The sequence below is a fragment of the Loxodonta africana genome, chromosome 21 (genome assembly GCF_030014295.1).
Source record: "Loxodonta africana isolate mLoxAfr1 chromosome 21, mLoxAfr1.hap2, whole genome shotgun sequence".
In the NCBI taxonomy this organism is placed as follows: domain Eukaryota; kingdom Metazoa; phylum Chordata; class Mammalia; order Proboscidea; family Elephantidae; genus Loxodonta; species Loxodonta africana.
In genome coordinates, this window is record NC_087362.1 from 34,389,688 (window position 1) to 34,410,257 (window position 20,570).

Consider the following 20,570-nt stretch of genomic DNA (forward strand, 5'->3'; position numbering starts at 1 on the left):
TCTCATTTTGAGTCATGCCACATCAGCAAATGAAGGTCCCAAAAGCTTGACTCCATCCATGTCATTAAGGTTGACTCTACTTTGAGGGTCTCTATGAGTCAGAATTGACTTGACAGCAACGTTTTTTTTTTTTTTTTTTCCCTACTTTGAGGAGGCACCTCTTCCCCAATCATCTTTTGAGTGCCTTCCAACCTGAGGGGCTCATCTTCCAGCACTATATCAGACAATGTTCTGCTGCTATTCACTGGCTAGTTTTTTCAGAAGTACACTGCCAGGTCCTTCTTCCCAGTCTGTCTTAGTCTGGAAGCTCAGCTGAAACCTGTCCACCATGGGTGACTCTGCTGGTATTTGAAATACTGGTGGCACACCTTCCAGCATCACAGCAACATGAAAACCACCATAGTATGACAAGCAGAATGTGGAAATTATCAAACAATAGCATTAATCACATATAGGTAAAATTTTGCTGAAGATCATTCAAAAGTGGTTACAGCAGTGCACTGACAGGGAATGGCCAGAAATTCAAGCCAGATTTAGAAAAGGATATGGAATGAGGGATATCATTGTTGATGTCAGATGAATCTTGGCTGAAAGCAGAGAATAGTGGAAAGATGTTTACCTGTGTTTTATTGACAAAGCAAAGGCATTCAATTGTGTGGATCATAATAAATTATGTATAACATGAGGAAGAATGGGAATCCTTGAACACTTAATCGTGCTCATGCTGAACCTGTACATTGACAAAGAGGCACTCATTCGAATAGAACAAAGAGATACTGAGTGGTTTAAAATTAGGAAAGGTGTGCATCAGTGTTATATCCTTTTTTTTTTTGGATTCAATCTATATGCTGAGCAAATAATCCGAGAAGCTGGACTATATGAAGAACAAAGGGGCATCAGGATTGGAGGAAGACTCATTAACAATCTGTGATATGCTGATGACACAACCTTGCTTGCTGAAAGTGAAGAGGACTTCAAGCACCTACTGATGAAGATCAAAGACTACAGTCTTCAGTATGGCTTATATCTCAACATAAAGAAAACAAAAATCCTCACAACTGGACCAATAAGCAACATCATGACAAAAGGAGAAAAGATTGAAGTGTCAAGGATTTCATTTTACTTGGCTCCACAATCAACACCCATGGAAGCAGCCATCAAGACATCAAAGGATACATTTCACTGGGAAAATCTGCGGCAAAAGACCTCTTTAAAGTGTTCAAAAGCAAAGATGTCACTCACCTTGAGGACTACGGTGCACCTAATCTAAACCGTGGTGTTTTCAACTGCCTCATATGCATGCAAAAGCTGGACAACGAGTAACGAAGACTGAAGAAGAATAGATGCTTTTAAACTACAGTGTTGGCAAAGAACATTGAATATACCATGGACTGCCAGAAGAATGAACAAATCTGTCTTAGAAGAAGTATGGCCAGAATGCTCCTCAGAAGTGAGGATGTCAAGATTTTGTCTCACATACTTTGGACATGTTATCAGGAGGGACCAGTCCCTGCAAAAAGACATAATGCTTGGTAAAGTAAAGGGTCATTGAAAAAGAGGAAGACCCTTAATGAGATGGATTGACAAAGTGGCTTCAACAGTGGGCTCGAGCACAATTGTGAGGACAGCACAGACTGGGCAGTAAACACTGTTCTGTGGTGCATAGGGTCACCATGAGTTGGAGCTGACTCGATGGCACCTAATGACAACAAAAACATCCATGTCCTAATCCCCAGAGCTTGTGAATGTTACTTAGATGGCCAAAATGAACTTGTAGATTGGATTAAGTTAAGGACCAGGTAATTATCCTGGATTGCCTAGGTGGTCTTTAAATCTAATCACAAGGGGTCTTATAATAGGGAGGCAGGTGGATCAAAGGAGGAAGTAGGATGTAAGACAAAAGCAGAGGATCAGGCTCAGAGAGTGATTGGAACATGCTACACTGCTGGCTTTGAAGATGGTGGAGGAACAATGAGCCAAGGAATGCAGGCAGCCTCTACAAGCTAGAAAAGGCAAGAAAGTGAATTCTCCCCTGGAGCTTCCAGGAGGAATGCAGACTGGCTGACACCTTGGTTTTAATCCAGTAAGACCCATTTCAGATTTTTGATCTCTAGAAACATAAGATAACAATTTTGTGTTGTTTTATACCCTCAGTGAGATGGATTGACACAGTGACTGCAACAATGGGCTCAACACAGCAACGACTGTGAGGATGATGCAAGACTGGGCAGTATCTCATTCTGTTGTATATAGGATTGATATGAGTTGGAACTGACTTGATGGCACCTAACAACAACAACAATTTATTACAGCAACAATAGTAAACTAATACAGGTTCTAAATGCCAGTCACTCTTCTAAAAGTTTTACATGTTAGCTCATTGTTGTTGCTGTGCGCCGTTGAGTTGATTATCACTCATGGAGACCACAAAGGACAGAGTAGAACTGCCCCAAAGGTTTTCCTAGGCTATAATCTTTATGGGAGCAGGCCGCCACATCTTTCGCCCAAGGACAGGCTGGCTGAACCACCGACCTTTTGGTTAGCAGCCGAGCACTTAACCATTGTACCACTAGGATTTCTAATTAAATTCCTCCTAACAACCCTATGGGGTAGGTTACCATTACCATCTTCATTTTACAGATGTGAAAAGTGAGTCACAAAGTGTCTTGGCCACGTGCACATAGGTAGTAGCAGTAGTGTTGCTGATTTGTCCTCTGCTATTATTTTTTTTTTTATTAGTGCTATAAATACTGTCACCTCCCTGCCTTTTTTCACTAGAAAAAGATTGCATTCTAAGCAACATCCTGGTTTTTGGCAGAAGCTCTCACAGAGAGAATGGCCCAGAGAATGTGGAACTGTGTGAAAATTCCTTCTTGAAAGATACTGAGACTACCAGCATTACCAGCTCTACTGCTACCAGCCCTCCCATCCAACCACCATACACCAAGTGCTTTTCATTCATTATCACATTTCCTTCTGTACTTCCTGTAGTCAGAGAGAGGTTCAGTGAGCTGGTCAGCAATGCTCAAAGAAGGTTTCACACCAAGAGCTATTTCATGTGTGTAATTATCTCCTGCTTAAAATTTTTTTTTTATATTTTCTAAAAGAATAACTGAGAATTGCTAAGAAACATTAAGGAATGTAAGAATCACATTTTCAGCATAGATCTGGGAAAAACACTCACATCTCCCATTTCTGAAGATCTTTTGAAAATTCATTACCAAGCATATAGAGAATCTCATTTAAAAATTGAGTCTGGATTTCTTAAAGTTACCCGTAAGTTCAAATGTTTTAGAAGCTGTTTTACAGGTTGCCAGTTTATACTGCCAAATACACAAGCATGCTGTTAAGCAGCGGGCATTTTTCTTTTTAACTTCTAGGAGGAAGAGGAGAAGGCTGATTTCTGCATGACCTTCCCAACCCAATGATCCATGAGCCCCCTTTGGGGGCCCTCCACCTCCCATAGTGGAGCAGCTTAAAGCCCTCTTACCTTGATGACAGAAAGCATCCCCTCATTGGTTTGAGGGTTGGTATGGATTTCGAAGCTCTGCCCAGGGTTTCCATTGATGATGGTATAGGCAGCCCGCCATGCCCCTGTGGTGGGATCGTCCTTGTCTTCAACAGTTAGATTGACAATCACACCCACAGCTCCTTCCTCAACTGTGGCTTGAAACTGCAAACAAAGCGAACATAGCTGTCACTCTTTTGGATAAACATTGCAAAGACCATTTACAGATCTCTTAGGTCCCTAGGTGGTAACAAGCTTGCACTTGGATACTAACCCACCCAGCAGCACCACAAAAGAAGGGCCTGGCGATCTATTTCCATAAGATTATAGCCACTGAAAAGCCTACAGAGGGCAGTTCTACTTTGACACACATGGGGTCACCATGAGTCAGGACAGGCTCAATGGCAATGGGTTTGGTTTGGTGACCATATGCTAGATATTGGGAACTTTGTACACATCATCTCATTTAACAATAATGACAGAGGAAGATTCTGCTCAGCAGATGCTACCCTCTCTCTCTGCCTTCCTTACAGCTAGATGTGGCCATGGGATTAACTTCTCTTCTATAGAACGTGGGCCGAGGGGACGTTTGTGCTCCTGGGCTGGGCTCTGCCTCCTCTCAGCACTCTTCCTCCTTCTGCGAACAACCACCAGATCCTAGGGAAAGGTGGAACCACAAGGGGAAGGAGCTTGGATCCCTGAATCACAACCTGGAGGAGAGAAGTCTGATGGCCAGGAACATCCATCCTGAAATGTTGCTAAGTAAGAAATGAATGACTATTGAGTTTGCGCCATGACACATTTTATATGTATTTGTTCTTATAGCCTTTCCTATCCTAAAAGGCATGATAACCTGATATCCAGAGGGCCACAGCTTGTCAATGGAGGGGCTGGGGCTTCAGCACAAGTGTTTGACGTCAGAGCCTCTGCTAGACCCTGTTGTCTTCTCTCAGGAAGAAAATCAATTTCATCCTGCCCACCCACCCTGCCCACAAATAGCATGACTTAAAAAAAACCCATTTTATAAAAGCAACATATAAATCAATTGTTTGGTGCCTTGTACGTATGTTTTTATTATCATACATCTCAAATACTTGTTGCAAGCAGGTGTGGTGAAAATAAATCAATAAATGAAAAATCAGCTCTCCCATAGATAAAGAATTACGTGAGTGATCATTAGCACATTCCACTGAGCTGGAAGCATGAAGTACTCTTTTGGTTCTTGCCTTGGACACAGTATAGGTGAATAGTAATCTGTTTGCAAATATTTTATAAACAAGTAATACCAATAATCTGACAGGAAGAAGAAATAGCTTAGAATTTCAATCAGTGGAAAAGTGAGTCTGGAGTAGCAAGGCGATGTCACAAAGCCCTTGTGTTCAAAGAGAAGTAATTTGAGAAATGAAGTTTCAAAAACAGAGGCTGTTTAATTGACTTGCAAATCATTAATCACAAGCCTTAATATTGGTGCCTTGTGGGAGAGGTGGGATGGAAACTAATTTGTCTCTCACACCTCAGCAAACAGGGTGAGTTGTTTCCCTTCTGTAAAAGAGGCACTGGAAAATTTTTAGAAAATACACAGAGTGGAAAAAAGTGGAATGAGAAGGGATGTTGCGGGTGCTGTCTCATAACGCAGCTCCAGGAGCCAAGCTATTTGGGTCAGATTCCTCTGATTCTTGTTTAAATACGGTCTACCAGTCTTATGGTCTATATCCTCCCATTCTTACGAAATCATAGAATTCCTGAGCTTGAAATCCAGACTGGTGGTTCTTAGCCCCATCTGCACAACAGGCTCTCCTATGGGACTTAAAAAAAAAAACCTATACTTTAAGTGGAAGTTTACAATTTACAGTTTCTCATACAAAAACGTATACACACATTGTTATGTGACCCTAGTTGCTCTGCCTACAATGTGACGGCACACCCCTCCTCTCCACCCTGTATTTCCCGTGTCCATTCAACCAGCTCCTGTCCCCCTCTGCCTTCTCATCTTACCCCCAGACAGGAGCTGCCCACATAATCTCATGTGTCTACCTGAGCTAAGAAGCACACTCCTCACCAGTATCATTTAATGTCTTATAGTCCAGTCTAATCTTTGTCTGAAGAGTTGGCTTCGGGAACGGTTTTAGTTTTGGGCTAGCAGAGAGTCTGGGGGCCATGATCTCTGGGGTCCTTCCAGCCTCAGTCAGACCATTAAGTCTGGTCTTTTTAATAGAATTTGAGGTCTGCATTCCACTTTTCTCCTGCTCCTCCTACGGAACTTTTTAAAACACTGTTTTTCAAAAAATGCTGTAGTCCTCTTCAAGTGTTTGGTGGCCATCTGAAGGTCCTCTTTGGTGAAATGTCTATTCAAGTCCTTTGCCCATTTTATGATTGGATTATTTGTCTTTTTGTTAAATTGTTGAAGTTTTGTATGTATTTTTGTTGTGCTCTTTCAAGATCTATCTATATGAGATCAAGTTGACAACAGCAACTCAGAAGATTAGATAAGCATCTTAGGGGGCAGTGACTTTATGTCAATGGGGAGAAAAACTTGGAAAAGGAGGATGAGAATGGTTATACAACTTGAAGAATGTAATCAATGTCACTGAATTGTATATGTTGAAACTGCTGAATTGGTATATGTTTTGCTGTATATAAAAGCCGTCGAGTCGATTCCAACTCATAGTGACCTTATAGGACAGAGTAGAACTTCCCCATAGGGTTTTCATGGAGAGCCTGGTGGATTTGAACTGCTGACCTTTTGGTTAGCAGCTGTAGCTCTTAACCACTACACCGCCAGGGTTTCCATTCTAGGTGTAAATATATATCAATATATATATATATATCAGTGAAAACAAGATGCCTGGGTCCTATTCCATTTCAGCTGTGGTAAGGCCTGGGAGTCAGTGTTCTTTTTTAAACTTCCCAGATAGTTCTAATATGCAGTCAGGGGTGAAAAGCACCACTTAGCCATATGTGCTGTCCTGGTAGGTGGGTGCAGGCGCCTGAGTACAGTGCTGAGTGGCTGCAGCCACATTGGGCTCAGCAAGGAGTGCTGTGATTGATTACTGCTGTCTGCTATGTGTGCAGGATGCAGACTTGGTGGTACGTGTGCCATCTATTCCTTTCAGATTACAGATGAAGAAACAGACACAGAGAAGAAGAAAGGAAGGGTCTTATCCAAAGGCATTTAGCGAATCCATGGTCAAATCCAGTCTTCTGAGTTCCCATAATGTCTGCTTTCAAGTTCTCTGCTACTCGTTGTTGTTAGCTGCCCGTGGAGTTGGTCCCCAACTCATGGTGGCCCCGTGTACGGCGGAGCAAAACACTGCCCATCATGCACCATCCCTATGATCAGTTGCAGGTCAGACTGTTGTGACCCACTAGGTTTTTACTGGCTGATTTTTGAAAGTAGATTGCCAAGGCTTTCTTCCTAGTCTTAGTCTGGAAGCTCTGCCGAAGCCTGTTCCTCATCATAGCAACACACAAGCCTCCACTGACAGACGAGTGGTGACTGCTACTCATGTCCACTCAGTGTCCCCACTGCTGAGGCCAGCCCTCTCCCCCCTGCATTGGTCCAGAGCCAGCAGACTGGTTCTCTGTACCTACGGATCACGGTGGACATCAGTTCATAACCTGTCCCAGTGGCTCTTCTGATACTTGTCCTAAGGAAGCCAGGTAGACAATTATGTGAACACGCTAAGACTAGAGGCAGCTGGGAACCACCAGTTAGATAGAAATGCTGCTATGTCAAATTACATAAGTGATAATTTGCTCTGTCGAAGCAGGTGAGTACCACTTGCCAAGGTGAAAGTACTATAAGAACAGGTCAAGATTTGAGGACGCCAGAGTCTTTACATGTGTGTGTCTCATTCATGGCTTTATCCCCAGCCCCATATTCTGTGCTAGGCACATAGAAGGGACTCAGTAAGTATTTTCTGAATGCTGTTAAATGTAGGAAGTGGGATCTGGCAGCAAGGATGACGGCTGAGCAGGGATGTGGGTGGATGAAGCCATACAGGAGAAGACCAAGAGGCACTGATTTGTTGAATGATGCCTGTTTCTGCCAATGCTTGAACATTTCCAGAAGGGCAGGGATGGACTAACCTGTCTTGTTCTCTATGACATACCCAACTGGCCCACATTATGACATTTGTAGGCCCTAGTTACTTTTGCCTTCATTGGTCCCGCCTACCATAATAGATTCTCATGGGTTTTAAAACACAACATTTTTTTTTTCCTGATGCGAGAAAAGAATTAAAACATTTTCTTTGACCCTAAAAGGTCATTTTTTTCTTCTGTTTTTGGGGCTCCCAGAACTGTGCCTACTGTATCTAATGGATGAGTTGTCCTGATCCCCAGTACCTAACATAGTATCCAATGTGTGTGTGTGTCTGTGGGGGGAGTCTTAAGAGCTGATGAATGAATAAATGAATGGATGAATGAGTAAAATGATATTTAGGCCGTGTCTAAACGAGATAGCCCCGTGCAGTTTCTCCCAGGAAGCTGAGATGTTTGTGTCTGCAGCACCTAACAAAGGGGCTATCATAGAATCAGTGTCCAATACCTGTGCATGAACAAAAAATGGGTCCATGTGAAAGGGGGAAGGCGGTGATATTCTAGGAATTCTCAGAAGTGTGTATTGTGGCCCTTATATGTCCCTGGATGTATTAATGTGTCTCTGACCCCATTTACCTACCATTACTCATCCATTTATCCTTCATTCATTTATCATCCATCCATCCATCCATCCATCCATCCATCCATCCATCCATCCATCCATCCATCCTTCATTCACCCATCATCCATCCATCCATCCATCTTCCATTCACCCATACATTCACAATCATCCATCCATCTACCCTCCATCTGTCATCAATCCAGCATAATCTGTCATCCATTCATCTATCCCTCCATCATCTGCTATCCATCCATCTGTCTGTCCATCTGTCATCCATCCATCCATCCATCTCCATCTATCTATCACCCATTCTTCTATCCATCGATCTATCCATCGATCCATCCATCTCCATCTACCCATCCTCCATCCACCCATCCATCTATCCATCGTCCATCTATCTACCCATCCATCTATCTACCCATCCACCCATCCACCAACCCACCCATCCACCCATCCACCCATCCATCCATCTCCATCCATCTACCCACCCTTCCAACAAATATTTGTTGAGTACTTTCTGTGTGCCAGGCATAGCATGGTACTAGGCTCTGGGGATACACTCGTAAACAAATCAGATATGGTACATTTTCTCATGAAGATTACAGGCTGGAAGGACAGACAGTCATGAAATAAATGTATAATTATAAAAACGTGCTAAGCGCTTGGGAAGAAAGCACAGAGTTCTTGGAGAGCCTGTAGTGGGGGGACCTGACCAGTTTGGGAAGAAGAGAGTTAGTGTGGTGAAAGGGGAGAGAACATTCCTGGCATTCGAAACAGCATGAGCAAAGGCTGGGTGGCAGGAGGAAGCATGGTGCATTTGTGAAAAAAAGGGAAGGTGGTGTGGCTGGAACGCAGGTGGGGGGAGGCAGAATTGTTTGATATTAGACTCCAGAGGTGGAAACAGTCAGATTGTTCAGGACCTTGTGGGCCATGGATTAGTCTCTGAGTGGTGCAAATGGTTATAACGCTTGGCTGGAAACAAAAAGCTTAGAGATTTGAGTCTATCCAGAGCTGCCTTGGAAGAAAGGCCTGGCAATCTACTTCCAAAAAAGTCAGCCACTGAAAACTCTATGGAGCACAGCTCTATTTTGACACATATGGGGTCCCATGAGTTAGAATCAATGTGATGGCATTGTGTGTGTATTTGTTTTTTTTTTTTTGCTTTTGTGGGCCATGGGAGAGGAACCCTGGTGGTGTAGTGGTTAAAGCACTTGGCTGCTAATCAAAAGGTCAGAAGTTTGAACCCACCAGCTACTCTTAGGGAGGAAGATGTGGTAGTCTGTTTCCATAAAGATTACAGCCTTAGGAACCTTATGGAGCAGTTCCGCTCTGTTCTATAGGGTCGCTATGAGTGGGAATCAACTCAGTGGCAATAGATTTGGGCCACGGAAAGGCCTATGGAGTTTACCTTGAAAGCAAAGGGGAGTCTAATCAAGGAACTAGGTTGTGTTTAAATCTATCCCTGAAAGAATTCAGAAAAAAGAAAACTTTAAGTGTAGAAAACACTCAACACAATTACTGTAGTCTTTGTGAAGGCCATTATCTGATTCCTGCATAAACTATAAAGCCAGTTTCTTTGAGCATCCATTTAGAAACTCATTATTGCTTAATTAAATACTCATTCTATTAATTCTATTCAATGTTTTAACCCTATTACGGAATTCAAGAATGCAAAATTAAATAGATTAAAATGAAATAGTACCATTTTACATTTCTATAGCAATGTTCACTCAGTGATTTAAAAACAAGACATTCATTTACTACAGCGGAACAGGAGGAATTATTGATTGCAACATTGCTTCCTTTAATTGGAAAAAAAAAACAAATAAAGTTACTTTTCTGTTAAACTGTTTGGCAAATCAAATACCAGATGCAAATGAATTTTTATGCCATTAGTGTGGGTGACTGGCTTGGGGTATACTGAGGCTCCTTAGCTTTTCCTCTAAGTTTAGAACTCATACTTTCTTTGACAAGGTGGAGTGAGTTCTGTGATGGACATTCAGGGAAAGGCTGCCTGGACTTGCCACAAAGGTCAAAACCACAGGGAGCAGGACCTGCATTTCATTATATATCTAGAACAAGAGCCCTTTCTCCAAGAGTGAAGAGTGGCTCTTTAGGTTAACTTGGAAGTCAGCAATAATGATGAGCAGTCTGGAAAGCAAGCTTGGGGTGGGAAAGAAGTAACAGTGGCTGATTGTAATGGTCTGAACACAGCAAATCTACATGCTTGATAACAGGATACCCAAGTTCATGAGCTGCCAGCCCTTACGTTGCGGGGAGGACTGCTGATGACCTTGGAAAGCTGGGACATAGTCATCTGGGCCCTGGCTTTGGAAAACTAAAAGATGAGGTCTCAGAAAGATTTATAACCTCAATTTCTATATGTGAGGAAAAAAGGATGGGGGAGAGATCATCAGAAATTTAACTTGCAAACTCTTTTATGAGTCTATGTTTACATAAAGCATATTAGAAAAATCTAATGTCTTGCTGATAGCATAATGAGGTAGAGGCTGGGATTGATATAAATAAGACAATGCATTTAAGGAGCTTGGCATGTTGCCTGGCATATAGGAAGAAGTCAGTATTTGTTAGCAACGATGGTGATGACAGATTTTGATTCTGTGGCGTACGCAACTCTTATTGGTAAATGGAGAATGTGGCTCAACCCCTACGGCTCTTCCCGTTCTTATCACAGGCTACCTTATAGTGCAACTATCTGTGTATGTAAATGTTGACGTTATATATATGCACACATGTATACTATTATAACAGTATAATACTTAAAATATTTAAATGTAAATATTTAAAAATACAGTAAAGCCTGCGAAAGCTGAAACCTGTGTAAGGTGGAAACTTGTCAGAGAAGGAAAATTCAAATATTTTCTACTAATAGTGATAGAAAAGTGGTAAGACTGCACCCTGTCAAAGGCAGAAAACTTGCAAGACCCAGAAAAACCAGAGAGTCCCATTGAGTTCTGGTTCTCATAGATTTCACTGTATGTAAAACAATATAAAAATATAAAATGTAATTATATATATATAAAAAAAAGTACACATAATATATGTATATAATATTTAAATAAAAATTGCTTTTCAAAAGTATACACAGTTCTAAATAAAATCCATTCAGTATCTGAAAAAAATCCCTTATGTCTCAGAAGTGATTGAAAACAGAGCCACACAAGGCACTCTGAGGTTGCTCCACTGGGAACCGTGGCCTGCACATCAACCAGCCCTCAGGGACTAGACCCTACTGAGCCCTTCCCCAGCCATGCCCTAGTAGGACAAGTATAGCCAGCCCCAAAGTGACTGTAGGATCAGGATGGGAGGAGAACATTCAGGAACCTGTCAAACCATCATTATGGTCCCTGACATGGTGAGCATCATTTTGACCCTTATCTTCATCTGGTTAAAATTGTATAAGATGTGGAGTCTGAGCTTTAATTTTCAACATGCATGGGAGACAGTTCACCCAGAGAGGAAATAAATCAGACGCTAGAGCTAGGACTCCTAGAGCCCGTGGGCCCAGGAGAACCTGCCATATAGGCCCTTGCCCTCTCAGGTACCCAGAGCTGGCACATGCCCCCCCCGACTGTGACCTCCGAGAGGGTGGGGACCATGTCTCCGATTCCCCAAAATCGTCAACACCACATCGCTCACGCAGGGAGAGCACTATAGACACAGACATTACATTTTGGGATCATTTTGTCTAGAGAATAAAATCCATTGAGGATAGAGGACAGTGTGCACGTGTTTGAGGGTCTCACAGTGAGAACAGTGACTCACTGAGGAACGAGCGTAAACTCGATCATAGTTCAAATGGCAGAGATGATAGAAAGACCTCCCAACGGTGAATGCGGGTCTTCCTTTTCCAAAGACCCTTCAATATATTGAGTAGACATATTCCAGAGTGACTGCATAATTCATACTAGGTGGTCCTTGGAGTCCCTGAGTGACGCAGTTAAGTGCTTGCCTAGTAGCGGAAAGGTTGGTGGTTTGAACCCACCCATAGGTGCTTTGGAAGACAGGCCTGGCAATCTGCTTCTTTTCACAGCCTTGAAAACCCTATGGAGTGCAGTTCTACTTTGCACACTTGGGGTTGCCATGACTTAGAATCGATTTGAGGGCAACTAAGAACAACAATAACAGGCAGCCATTTTGTATCATGTAATCCCAGCTTCCTTGGCCACAGTTGATTGGACCCTGAGGTGGCCACCTGACTCAGGGCTAGCCAATCCCTTGGCTGCTTCATGAACAATCAGATTATCTCTCTTGAGAATTTGAGCTCAGAGAAATAGCGGCTACAATCCGATGAAAGGTCTTCAATGCCGCAGCGTCTCAGTAATTGAGCATGAGGTGGCCATTTTTTCTCAACTTTACATAGATGAAATATCAGAGAAATCCAGTGTGCAGGGAGATGCAATAGCACGGAGACATTCAGAGGAAAAGTGAGGAGAACTCTTGTAACACTCAAGGACAAAAGACCGACTAGGAGAAACCCTCAGTCTCTGACTGGTTTCCGGGTCCCGCTCTCATTCCCACGAGGTTGGGCTGCGCTTCTTGTCTGTGGGACGCTTCTGTGGCTGCAACAACCTTGTGTCCAGTCCAGCCATTTTCGTGGGTTTCTACTTCTACTCCTTGCAACAAATGAAGCCCCGGTAAAAGCAACCCTGTTGGATATCTGCTGTCTTCAGCGGGTACATGGTGTCCTTTTGATGGTGATTGAGTCCCACAGGTTTTTTTAAAGCTTTTCCTTCATTTTATTTCTACTTTTGGTTATGGAAAATTTCAAACATTTATAAAAGTCTGCTAAATAGAGTAATGAACCCACGTACCATCATCAAGCTTCAGAGATCTTCAACTCACAGCCATCGAGTTCCATCTATGCACCCTTCTTCTCCCCACTGCTGTATGATTTGGAGCTAATCCCAGACGTATCATTTCATCTGTAAATAGCTCAGTGGGCATCTCTAAAAGATCGCGACTCTTTTCAAGAACACATAATCAAAGTCCCCTCTTAATCTAACTAACATTTCTTCTACTGACAATTATCCTGATTCTCTTTTGCGCCAGATGCTTTGCTAAAAATATCTGCAAGTTACCTCTATTAGGCAAAGAGAAAATACCTACTAGCCATGATAAAGGAGAGTTATAGAGAAGTCTATCACACAGCCTCATGTATTAGCAGTTATGCCAGTCCAGTATTGTTTCCAGCCACCACCCATCTGGCAGTTTCTTGTACTGTGGTGGCTTGTGTGTTGTTATGATGCTGGAAGCTATGCCACTGTATTTCAAATACCAGCAGGGTCACCCATGGTGGACAGGCTTCAGCAGAGCTTCCAGACTAGGAAAGACTAGGATAAAAGGACTGGTGATTTACTTCCAAAAATTTGCCAGTGAAAAACTTATGGATCACAACAGAACTCTGTCTGACTCACTTGCTTTGGCCACGTCATCAAGATGGAGCTTTCCCTAGAGGAGGACATCATGTTTGGTGAAGTAGAGGGCCAGCGAGTATAAGGGAGACCCTCGGTGAGACGGATTTGCACAGTAGCTGCAACAATGAACAAGAACATGCCAGTGATAATGATCAGGATGACACAGGACCGGGCAACGTTTTGTTCTGTTGTACCTGGGGTTGCCTTGAGTCAGCATCAACTCGAAGGCAGCTCTTTACCTATCTACAGTTACTAAACAGGTGAAATGCAAAATCCAAAGGTGGAAATGGTTCAACAATAATAAGGAATAGCAACTCAACAAGAAAGAAACAAGTTTGTGAGTGAAGATTATCCTCCAAGACTCACTACCATACAGGTAATGTGGTTCTTGATATAGCGGAATCAATGAAGAGGTCCTGTTAGTTGGTGTGATGCAGGGTAACCCTGAGCTGGAAGGAGAGCTGTGTTCCTGGAGGGCTGTTGTCTGGGGTCCTGTTCCATGGAGAGGAAGGACAAAGTGTCCCCAGCCCTGGTGTTCAGGTGCAGGGGGATGACCCAATGTGTGAGAAAGAGAAACAACCTCTGCTGCCTGCTTGGGCAGAAATTGTCCGCCTTCCACTGGGTGCACACTCTTCTCTGTCGATTCCTTTTCCTATGAAGAGTTTCCATGCATTGGCTGCAGACCCATAGGACGTGCTAGATATATAATTTTGGAAGATGACTGTCTAGATTTATTTATTCTGGTTCTCTGGGGGTCTCTAATGACTGCATTCTTCGTCTACACAACCCTGCCCATAGAGTCTCCTCAAATCTCTCAAATATAGAAACACACTTTTGGAAATGACTTAAAAAAGAAAAAAAAAAAAAGAGTTTTGAGGTAGAAGAGTCTCAAATAGCAAAACATGTCTTTTTCTCTATAAAACAAAATGAAAACACACAGCCACCAAAAATTGGCCAGGAAATTATACTGCTGGGTCGTGGGTCCTCAGCTATGTTCACACTGAACCATGAGTGTTCAAGAGCTGCTTTAGGAGTCCTGTCAGTGTTTCAAGGAGACTTGGTGGTACGTGGTTAAAGTGCTCAGCTGTCAACCAAAAGGTCTGGGGTTCGAGCCCACCAGCTGCTCCACGGGAGAAAGATGTGGCAGTCTGTTTCTGCAAAAGACTACAGCCTCGGAAACCCTATGGGGCAGTTCTAATTTGTTCTGTAGGGTTACTTTGTGTTGGAATTGACGCCACAGAACTGGATTTTTTTTTGACCAATATATCAAGAATTTTCCTCTAAACAGTGAGAATTGAAACTGCCGGAAGAATCTGTTAATGATGGTTTGTGTATTTTGTATACTGTTGTTCCTCACCAAGGTTTTGCTTGTGGGAGGCAGGAAGCCTTTCGCTGTTAAAAAGTTTGAAAACCGTTGCCCTAGGGAGCTGATGAAATACATATTACATGAGCTGGTGAGAGAAAAACCAAAACCGAGGAGCAAATATGGCCACATTCTTTTCCCTCTAAATGCTGGGTTTGGACACATTATTCCATCTGACATTAGCATCTTTCCTCTGGTTGAGATTCTTTTCTCTCTTTAAAAAAATAAAAGAGAAAGTCAAACACATTTGTACGTGACAAGATAGTTGAAAATCATTTAATTTTGAGAAGCAAAGAGACTTTCTGTAGATACATGCTTTCGGCTACAAACACCTGAACCTGGACAAAAGGTGAATTTTTTAGAACAGCAGTGATAGCCTTTATAGGTCTGCTGTACAGACGTGGAGTTTGGTTTATGTGAGTCTGTAAATTAATAGAAGTGGGAAAGTCACAGATGTGGTGTAACCTGAGATTAATAATTTAATTTTTCTGAGTCCCAGTCCCTTTATTTGAGACTTAAGGTCTCAGACTAAAATGGTGGTTCTTAACTACACATTCAAACCACCTGAAAACCTTCAGAAATTACTGATGGTCTGGCCCCCACTTTCAGAGATGTTTCTTGGGTGGGGCCCAGGCACCGGCACTTCTAAAAGCTCCCCAGATAATTCTAATGCCCATCCAGTGATGAGAACTATGGCTTAATGGCCACTAAGGCCTCTCCGAGTTTTATGATCAAAAGTTGAAAAGATCTTTGTGATCGTTCTAACTTGCACTGGGTCCTTGCAATGAAAACGAAGTGTTGGGCATGCCAAAGGCCCCAGTGATGGGGAGCTTTGAGAATTCACGCAGTTTCACACAGAGGAGTACAGAGGGGTTGCTAAGCAGGCCAATGAAATACTTCCCACAGAAATGCAAGGCTGCCTTCTGGAGATCATCTCTCCCTTGATTGTCTTATGACTGCAGATGCTTCCCTTCCTTCACCAATCTCTGCTCCCCATACCCCACCTGACAGCCTGCTCAGCAAAGAAAGGGTCTGATGCTGCAGGTGCCCCAGCCGTGACCTCTTTCCTGTACTCCACAATCGTATGTCCAGATCCTGCTGGAGTGGCCACCTGGATGACTAATGGACGACAGAGCTTTTTAGTATAGTAACAGAGTTGTGCAACCATCACCATGACCAATTTTAGAACATTTTCATCACCCCCCAAAACAAACCCCATACCCATTAGCAGTCACTCCCCATTTCTCCCCCCTAGCCACTGCTGGCACTAGATAACTACTAATCTACTTTCTACCTTAATGGAATTACCTATTCTGGATATTTCACGTAAATGGAGTCACACCATATGTGGCGTTTTGTAACTGGCTTCTTTCACTCAGTACACAGTTTTCGGGTTAATCCACGTAGCAGTACTTCATTCCTTTTTACAGTCAAATAATATTTCATTGTATGGATACACCACATTTTGTTTATCCATTCATTTGTTGATAGAATATTCCCCCCCCCCACCAATCTTTGGCTAAGATAATAATAGTGCTATGAACATTTATGTACAAGTTTTTATGTTGACATATGTATTCATTTCTCTTGGGTAGATACGTAGGAGCGGAATTGCTGGGTCATATGGCAGCTCTACATTTCAGGGCATGAATATAAACCATTCATCAACATGTCTGTAGCCACACCCTTCAAATACATGAGGCCATGTTGTGTTTGCCAGCTTCTCAGAGTCCACCACTCTCTGGCTCCCATGCAAGGAAAGGCAGCATTTGAAAACAAGCCTCCTTGTTTTTAATGGAATGAGGGCCTCCGAAAGCCCTGTCTCTTTCAGAACCTTTCGCTAAACCACTCTGAGGAGCCTTCTTCTTCCTGATCCACATGGAGCGTTGCTTAGGTTGATACAGACACAAGGCAAACCTTCCCCTGCCCCCCAGAACAAGCCCCCCTCACAGCATGCCACTCTTCCTAACTACAGAAAGTACATCTTTAATCTCTCGAGCTGGAGGAGAATTGACACACTTGGTTAGGCTCCTGACGCTAACACCTCAGTGCAAATAAGGACAAGAGAAACCTGCTTTCATTACGAGGGATTTGTACAAACTCATACATGGAATTGAGGCACAGCTTCTAATTTATATTTAAATCCCAAATGTCTTAGTCAGAAGAAACTGGTCTAAATCCACCCTCTGTATTTGCACCATTGATTCCTGCTTCAAATGGACCCCAAGGGTCCAATCGTAATTCCTATTTGCAAGTCCGCATATTTCTTTCCAGAGGGGGCTGCTGGAGTTGCTGCGAACGTCTGAATTCCACATGGAGGAGAGATGGGTGAGACACATTCCTTTGGGAATGAGGCCCAATTAGAAAGGGAGGATTAGGAAAATCACTCTCTGTCCCTTCTGGGCTCTGATGCCAAGGTGGAATAACAGAACGGAAGTCTCTGTGGGGAGAGAAGTACCCCCGAGAAAATCTTGCACATCGAAAAGTTACTCGTGTTTAATGCCACAGGAAGCTGTATCACCTACTGGCTGTGTGGCCTTCGGCAAGTCACTTAACCTCTGTGTGTCTCATTTTTCTCATCTGTTAAAATGAGGATAATAATAGTGCCTACCTCATAGGATTATTATGATAATTGTTGTTATTGTTATGTGCCATTGAGTTGATTCTGACTCATAGAGGCCCTACAGGACAGAGTAGAACTGCCCCATAGGGTTTCCTGGGCTATAATATTTACCGGAGCAGATTGCCAGGTCTTTTCTTCTGCAGAGCCATTGGTGGGTGTGAACCCCCGTACTTTTGGTTAGCAGCTGAGCACTTAACCACTGTGTCACCATGGCTCCTTATGATCACGATTACATAAGGCTATTGATAACATGCTTAGAAGAATATCTGACACGTTAAAAGGAATATAATGCATATTTTTATAATAAACATGAACAAAATGAGCAGGAACAAGAAGGAAAATTTGTTACACTGAATATCACTACAGTGAAATGCACAAAGAAACAAACTTCTTTGCTATTTTTGGAGTCTTTCTGTTTCGGTAGCCTGGCTTCTATTTAAATGATATTTCTGCCAATAGAAAATTCCCCTGTTGTCTAAACTACTTAGAGTTGGGTGTCACTTATAACCAAAGTGTCCTGATCAATATTCTCTAATTGTATACTTCATCTAACTCAGGGTTTCTCTACCTCAGCATTATTGACATTTTGGGCTGGATAATTATTTGTTGGCTTGGGGAAGGCTGCCCTGTGCATTGTGGGATGTTGAGCAGTATCCCTGGCCTCTACACAATAGATGCCAGTAGCACCCTCCTCCAAGTTGTAACTACCAAAATGTCTCCAGACCTTCAGAGGAGCAGGGGCGGGGGACCAGGGACCATGGTTTCAGGAGATACCTAGGTCAATTGGCATAACAAAGTGTATTAAGAAAACGCTCCGCATCCTACTTTGGTAAGTGGCATCTGGGGTCTTAAAAGCTAGCAAGTGGCCATCAATTGGCCTCAACACACCTGGAGCAAAGGAGAATGAAGAACACCAAAGACACATGGAAAATATGAGCCTAAGAGACAGAGAGGGCCATATAAACCAGAGACTCCTTCAGCCTGAGACCAGAAGAACTAGATGGTGCCCGGCTACCAACGACTACCCTGACAGGGAACAAAACAGAGAATCCCTGATGGAGCAGGAGAAAAGTGGGATGCAGACCTCAAATTCTAGTAAAAGGACCAGACTTAATGGTTTGACTGAGGCTGGAGGGACCCCAGAAATCATGGCCCCCGGACTCTCTGTTAGCCCAGAACTAAAACCATTCCCAAAGCCAACTCTTCAGACAAAGATTAGACTGGACTATAAGACAGAAAATGATACCGGTGAGGAGTGAGCTTCTTGGATCAAGTAGACACATGAGACTATGTGGGCAGCTCCTGTCTGGAGGTGAGATGAGAAGGCAGAGGGGGACAGGAGCTGGTTGAATGGACATAGGAAATACAGGGTGGAGAGGAGGAACGTGCTGTCGCATTGTAGGCAGAGTAACTAGGGTCACATAACAATGTGTGTATAAATTTCCTATGAGAAACTGACTTGAACTGTAAACTTTCACTTAAAGCACATTAAAAAAGAGAAAAATAAAAATGTCTCCAGACCTTGTCAGATGTCCCCCAGGAAAGGTGTGTAAATTGGCCCTGCTTGAGAATCACGAATGTAACTAAACCATGTGAGGGACTCTTCAAGTGTTATTTGCATGTGAACAGTATCCCCAAATACCCCCAAGAGGGTTTTATCAGCAAGTTGGTCTGTGGAGCAATGAATTACTTAATATGGCCCCTCTAGCCATGGTCTTTGTGACTCACACAGGATTGAGTGGAATTATGCAAATAAGTTCTGTGGAACCTAAGGAAGGGATTGCTCAGTTTTGCCCTCCCACAGGCTTAAAATAAACCATCTTAGAGGCGGGAAAGACAAGATCTCATCACTCACTACCAAGGAAGAAGAGCCGAGAGCAGAGCACATCCTTTGGACCTGAGATCCCTGCACTGAGAAGCTCCTGGAACCAGGAGACTGAGAAAGGCCTGTAACACTGAAGACGGCAAGAAGTGATGTCAGAGAAACAGCGGCAGAAGAGACCGGCAAGAGACAGTGTGGAGGGCTTCCTGGCCCACAAAGTGAGAAGGCTGAGTGCCTTTGCGCAGGGGGCTCGCTGGAGAAGTAGGGTACCTCCAAGCCTTATTGGCAGAGCTAAAAGAGTTTTGTAACATTTGCCTGAGCAGGGCAGAGGCCAAGGGCCAGAGAGAGGTGTGCCTGTGGGCACCGCTAAGAAGGGGCTGTCCTGATGGAAGAACTGTATCCTGAGAGTTCCTCACCCTGAATTGTAACCTGTTACTTCCCTCCCTAATAAGCCCCATTATTGTAAGTATTGTTTGTGAGGTCTGTGTCACCACTGCAATAAATGACCAGACTCAGCAGAGAAGTAGAGTGCCACGGGAGGGATGGTTGGGGTCAGAATTGGTAAAGCTGGTGGAGAGAAGAGGCATATCTGACCTCTGCCTTGCAGGAATCAGCCTTGGGCCATCGATCTTGATTCTCCTTCCATCTTATAAAGTTAGAATAGGCCAGACGCCACAGCCACACCATTTTTACATGGCCCTAGACTCAAATCCCATAGGAAAACACTGAAATAGCATAATAACATTTTCTGGAGTAATTCAATCACACATTGCCAGAAAAAACATTCAAGGGTAAAACTAACGACTGTAATTATTATGAAAATTATTGATGTAGTTTTCATTACTCTACAATTTTTGAATTAGCAACTGATAATCCCTTTTATAAAAGAAAAAAAAATGTTTATTGCTTTCTGTTTTCCCTGACACTTGCCAGCCTCTCATTTTACAATAAATATATTTTATGCCTTTTTTTTTTTTTTTTTTTTATTATGCACTAGGTAGGCCCAGGGCAACAAGCAGCCCCAGCTCCACAGCTGGGATCTAGCCACAGGGTTCCCCCAAGAAGGATGGGATCACAAGAGGCTAAACTGTCACCCCTGGGCCTATTTCAACAGACCTCAGAGAATTAGAATACAGGCATTTTCTATTTGGTC

The 20,570-nt window shown here is 43.1% G+C and overlaps 1 protein-coding gene across 2 annotated transcripts in view; it reads right to left on the reverse strand.

Annotated features, from left to right (window-relative positions):
• CDH13 (cadherin 13) overlaps positions 1 to 20,570 on the reverse strand; it is a 1,235,721-nt gene that overhangs the window by 110,235 nt on the left and 1,104,916 nt on the right. For both annotated transcript variants that reach the window (XM_023558128.2, XM_023558126.2), the window contains exon 9: positions 3,491 to 3,673. In XM_023558128.2, the coding sequence (XP_023413896.2) occupies positions 3,491 to 3,673 (183 nt within the window). The remainder of the gene's footprint in view (positions 1 to 3,490; positions 3,674 to 20,570) is intronic.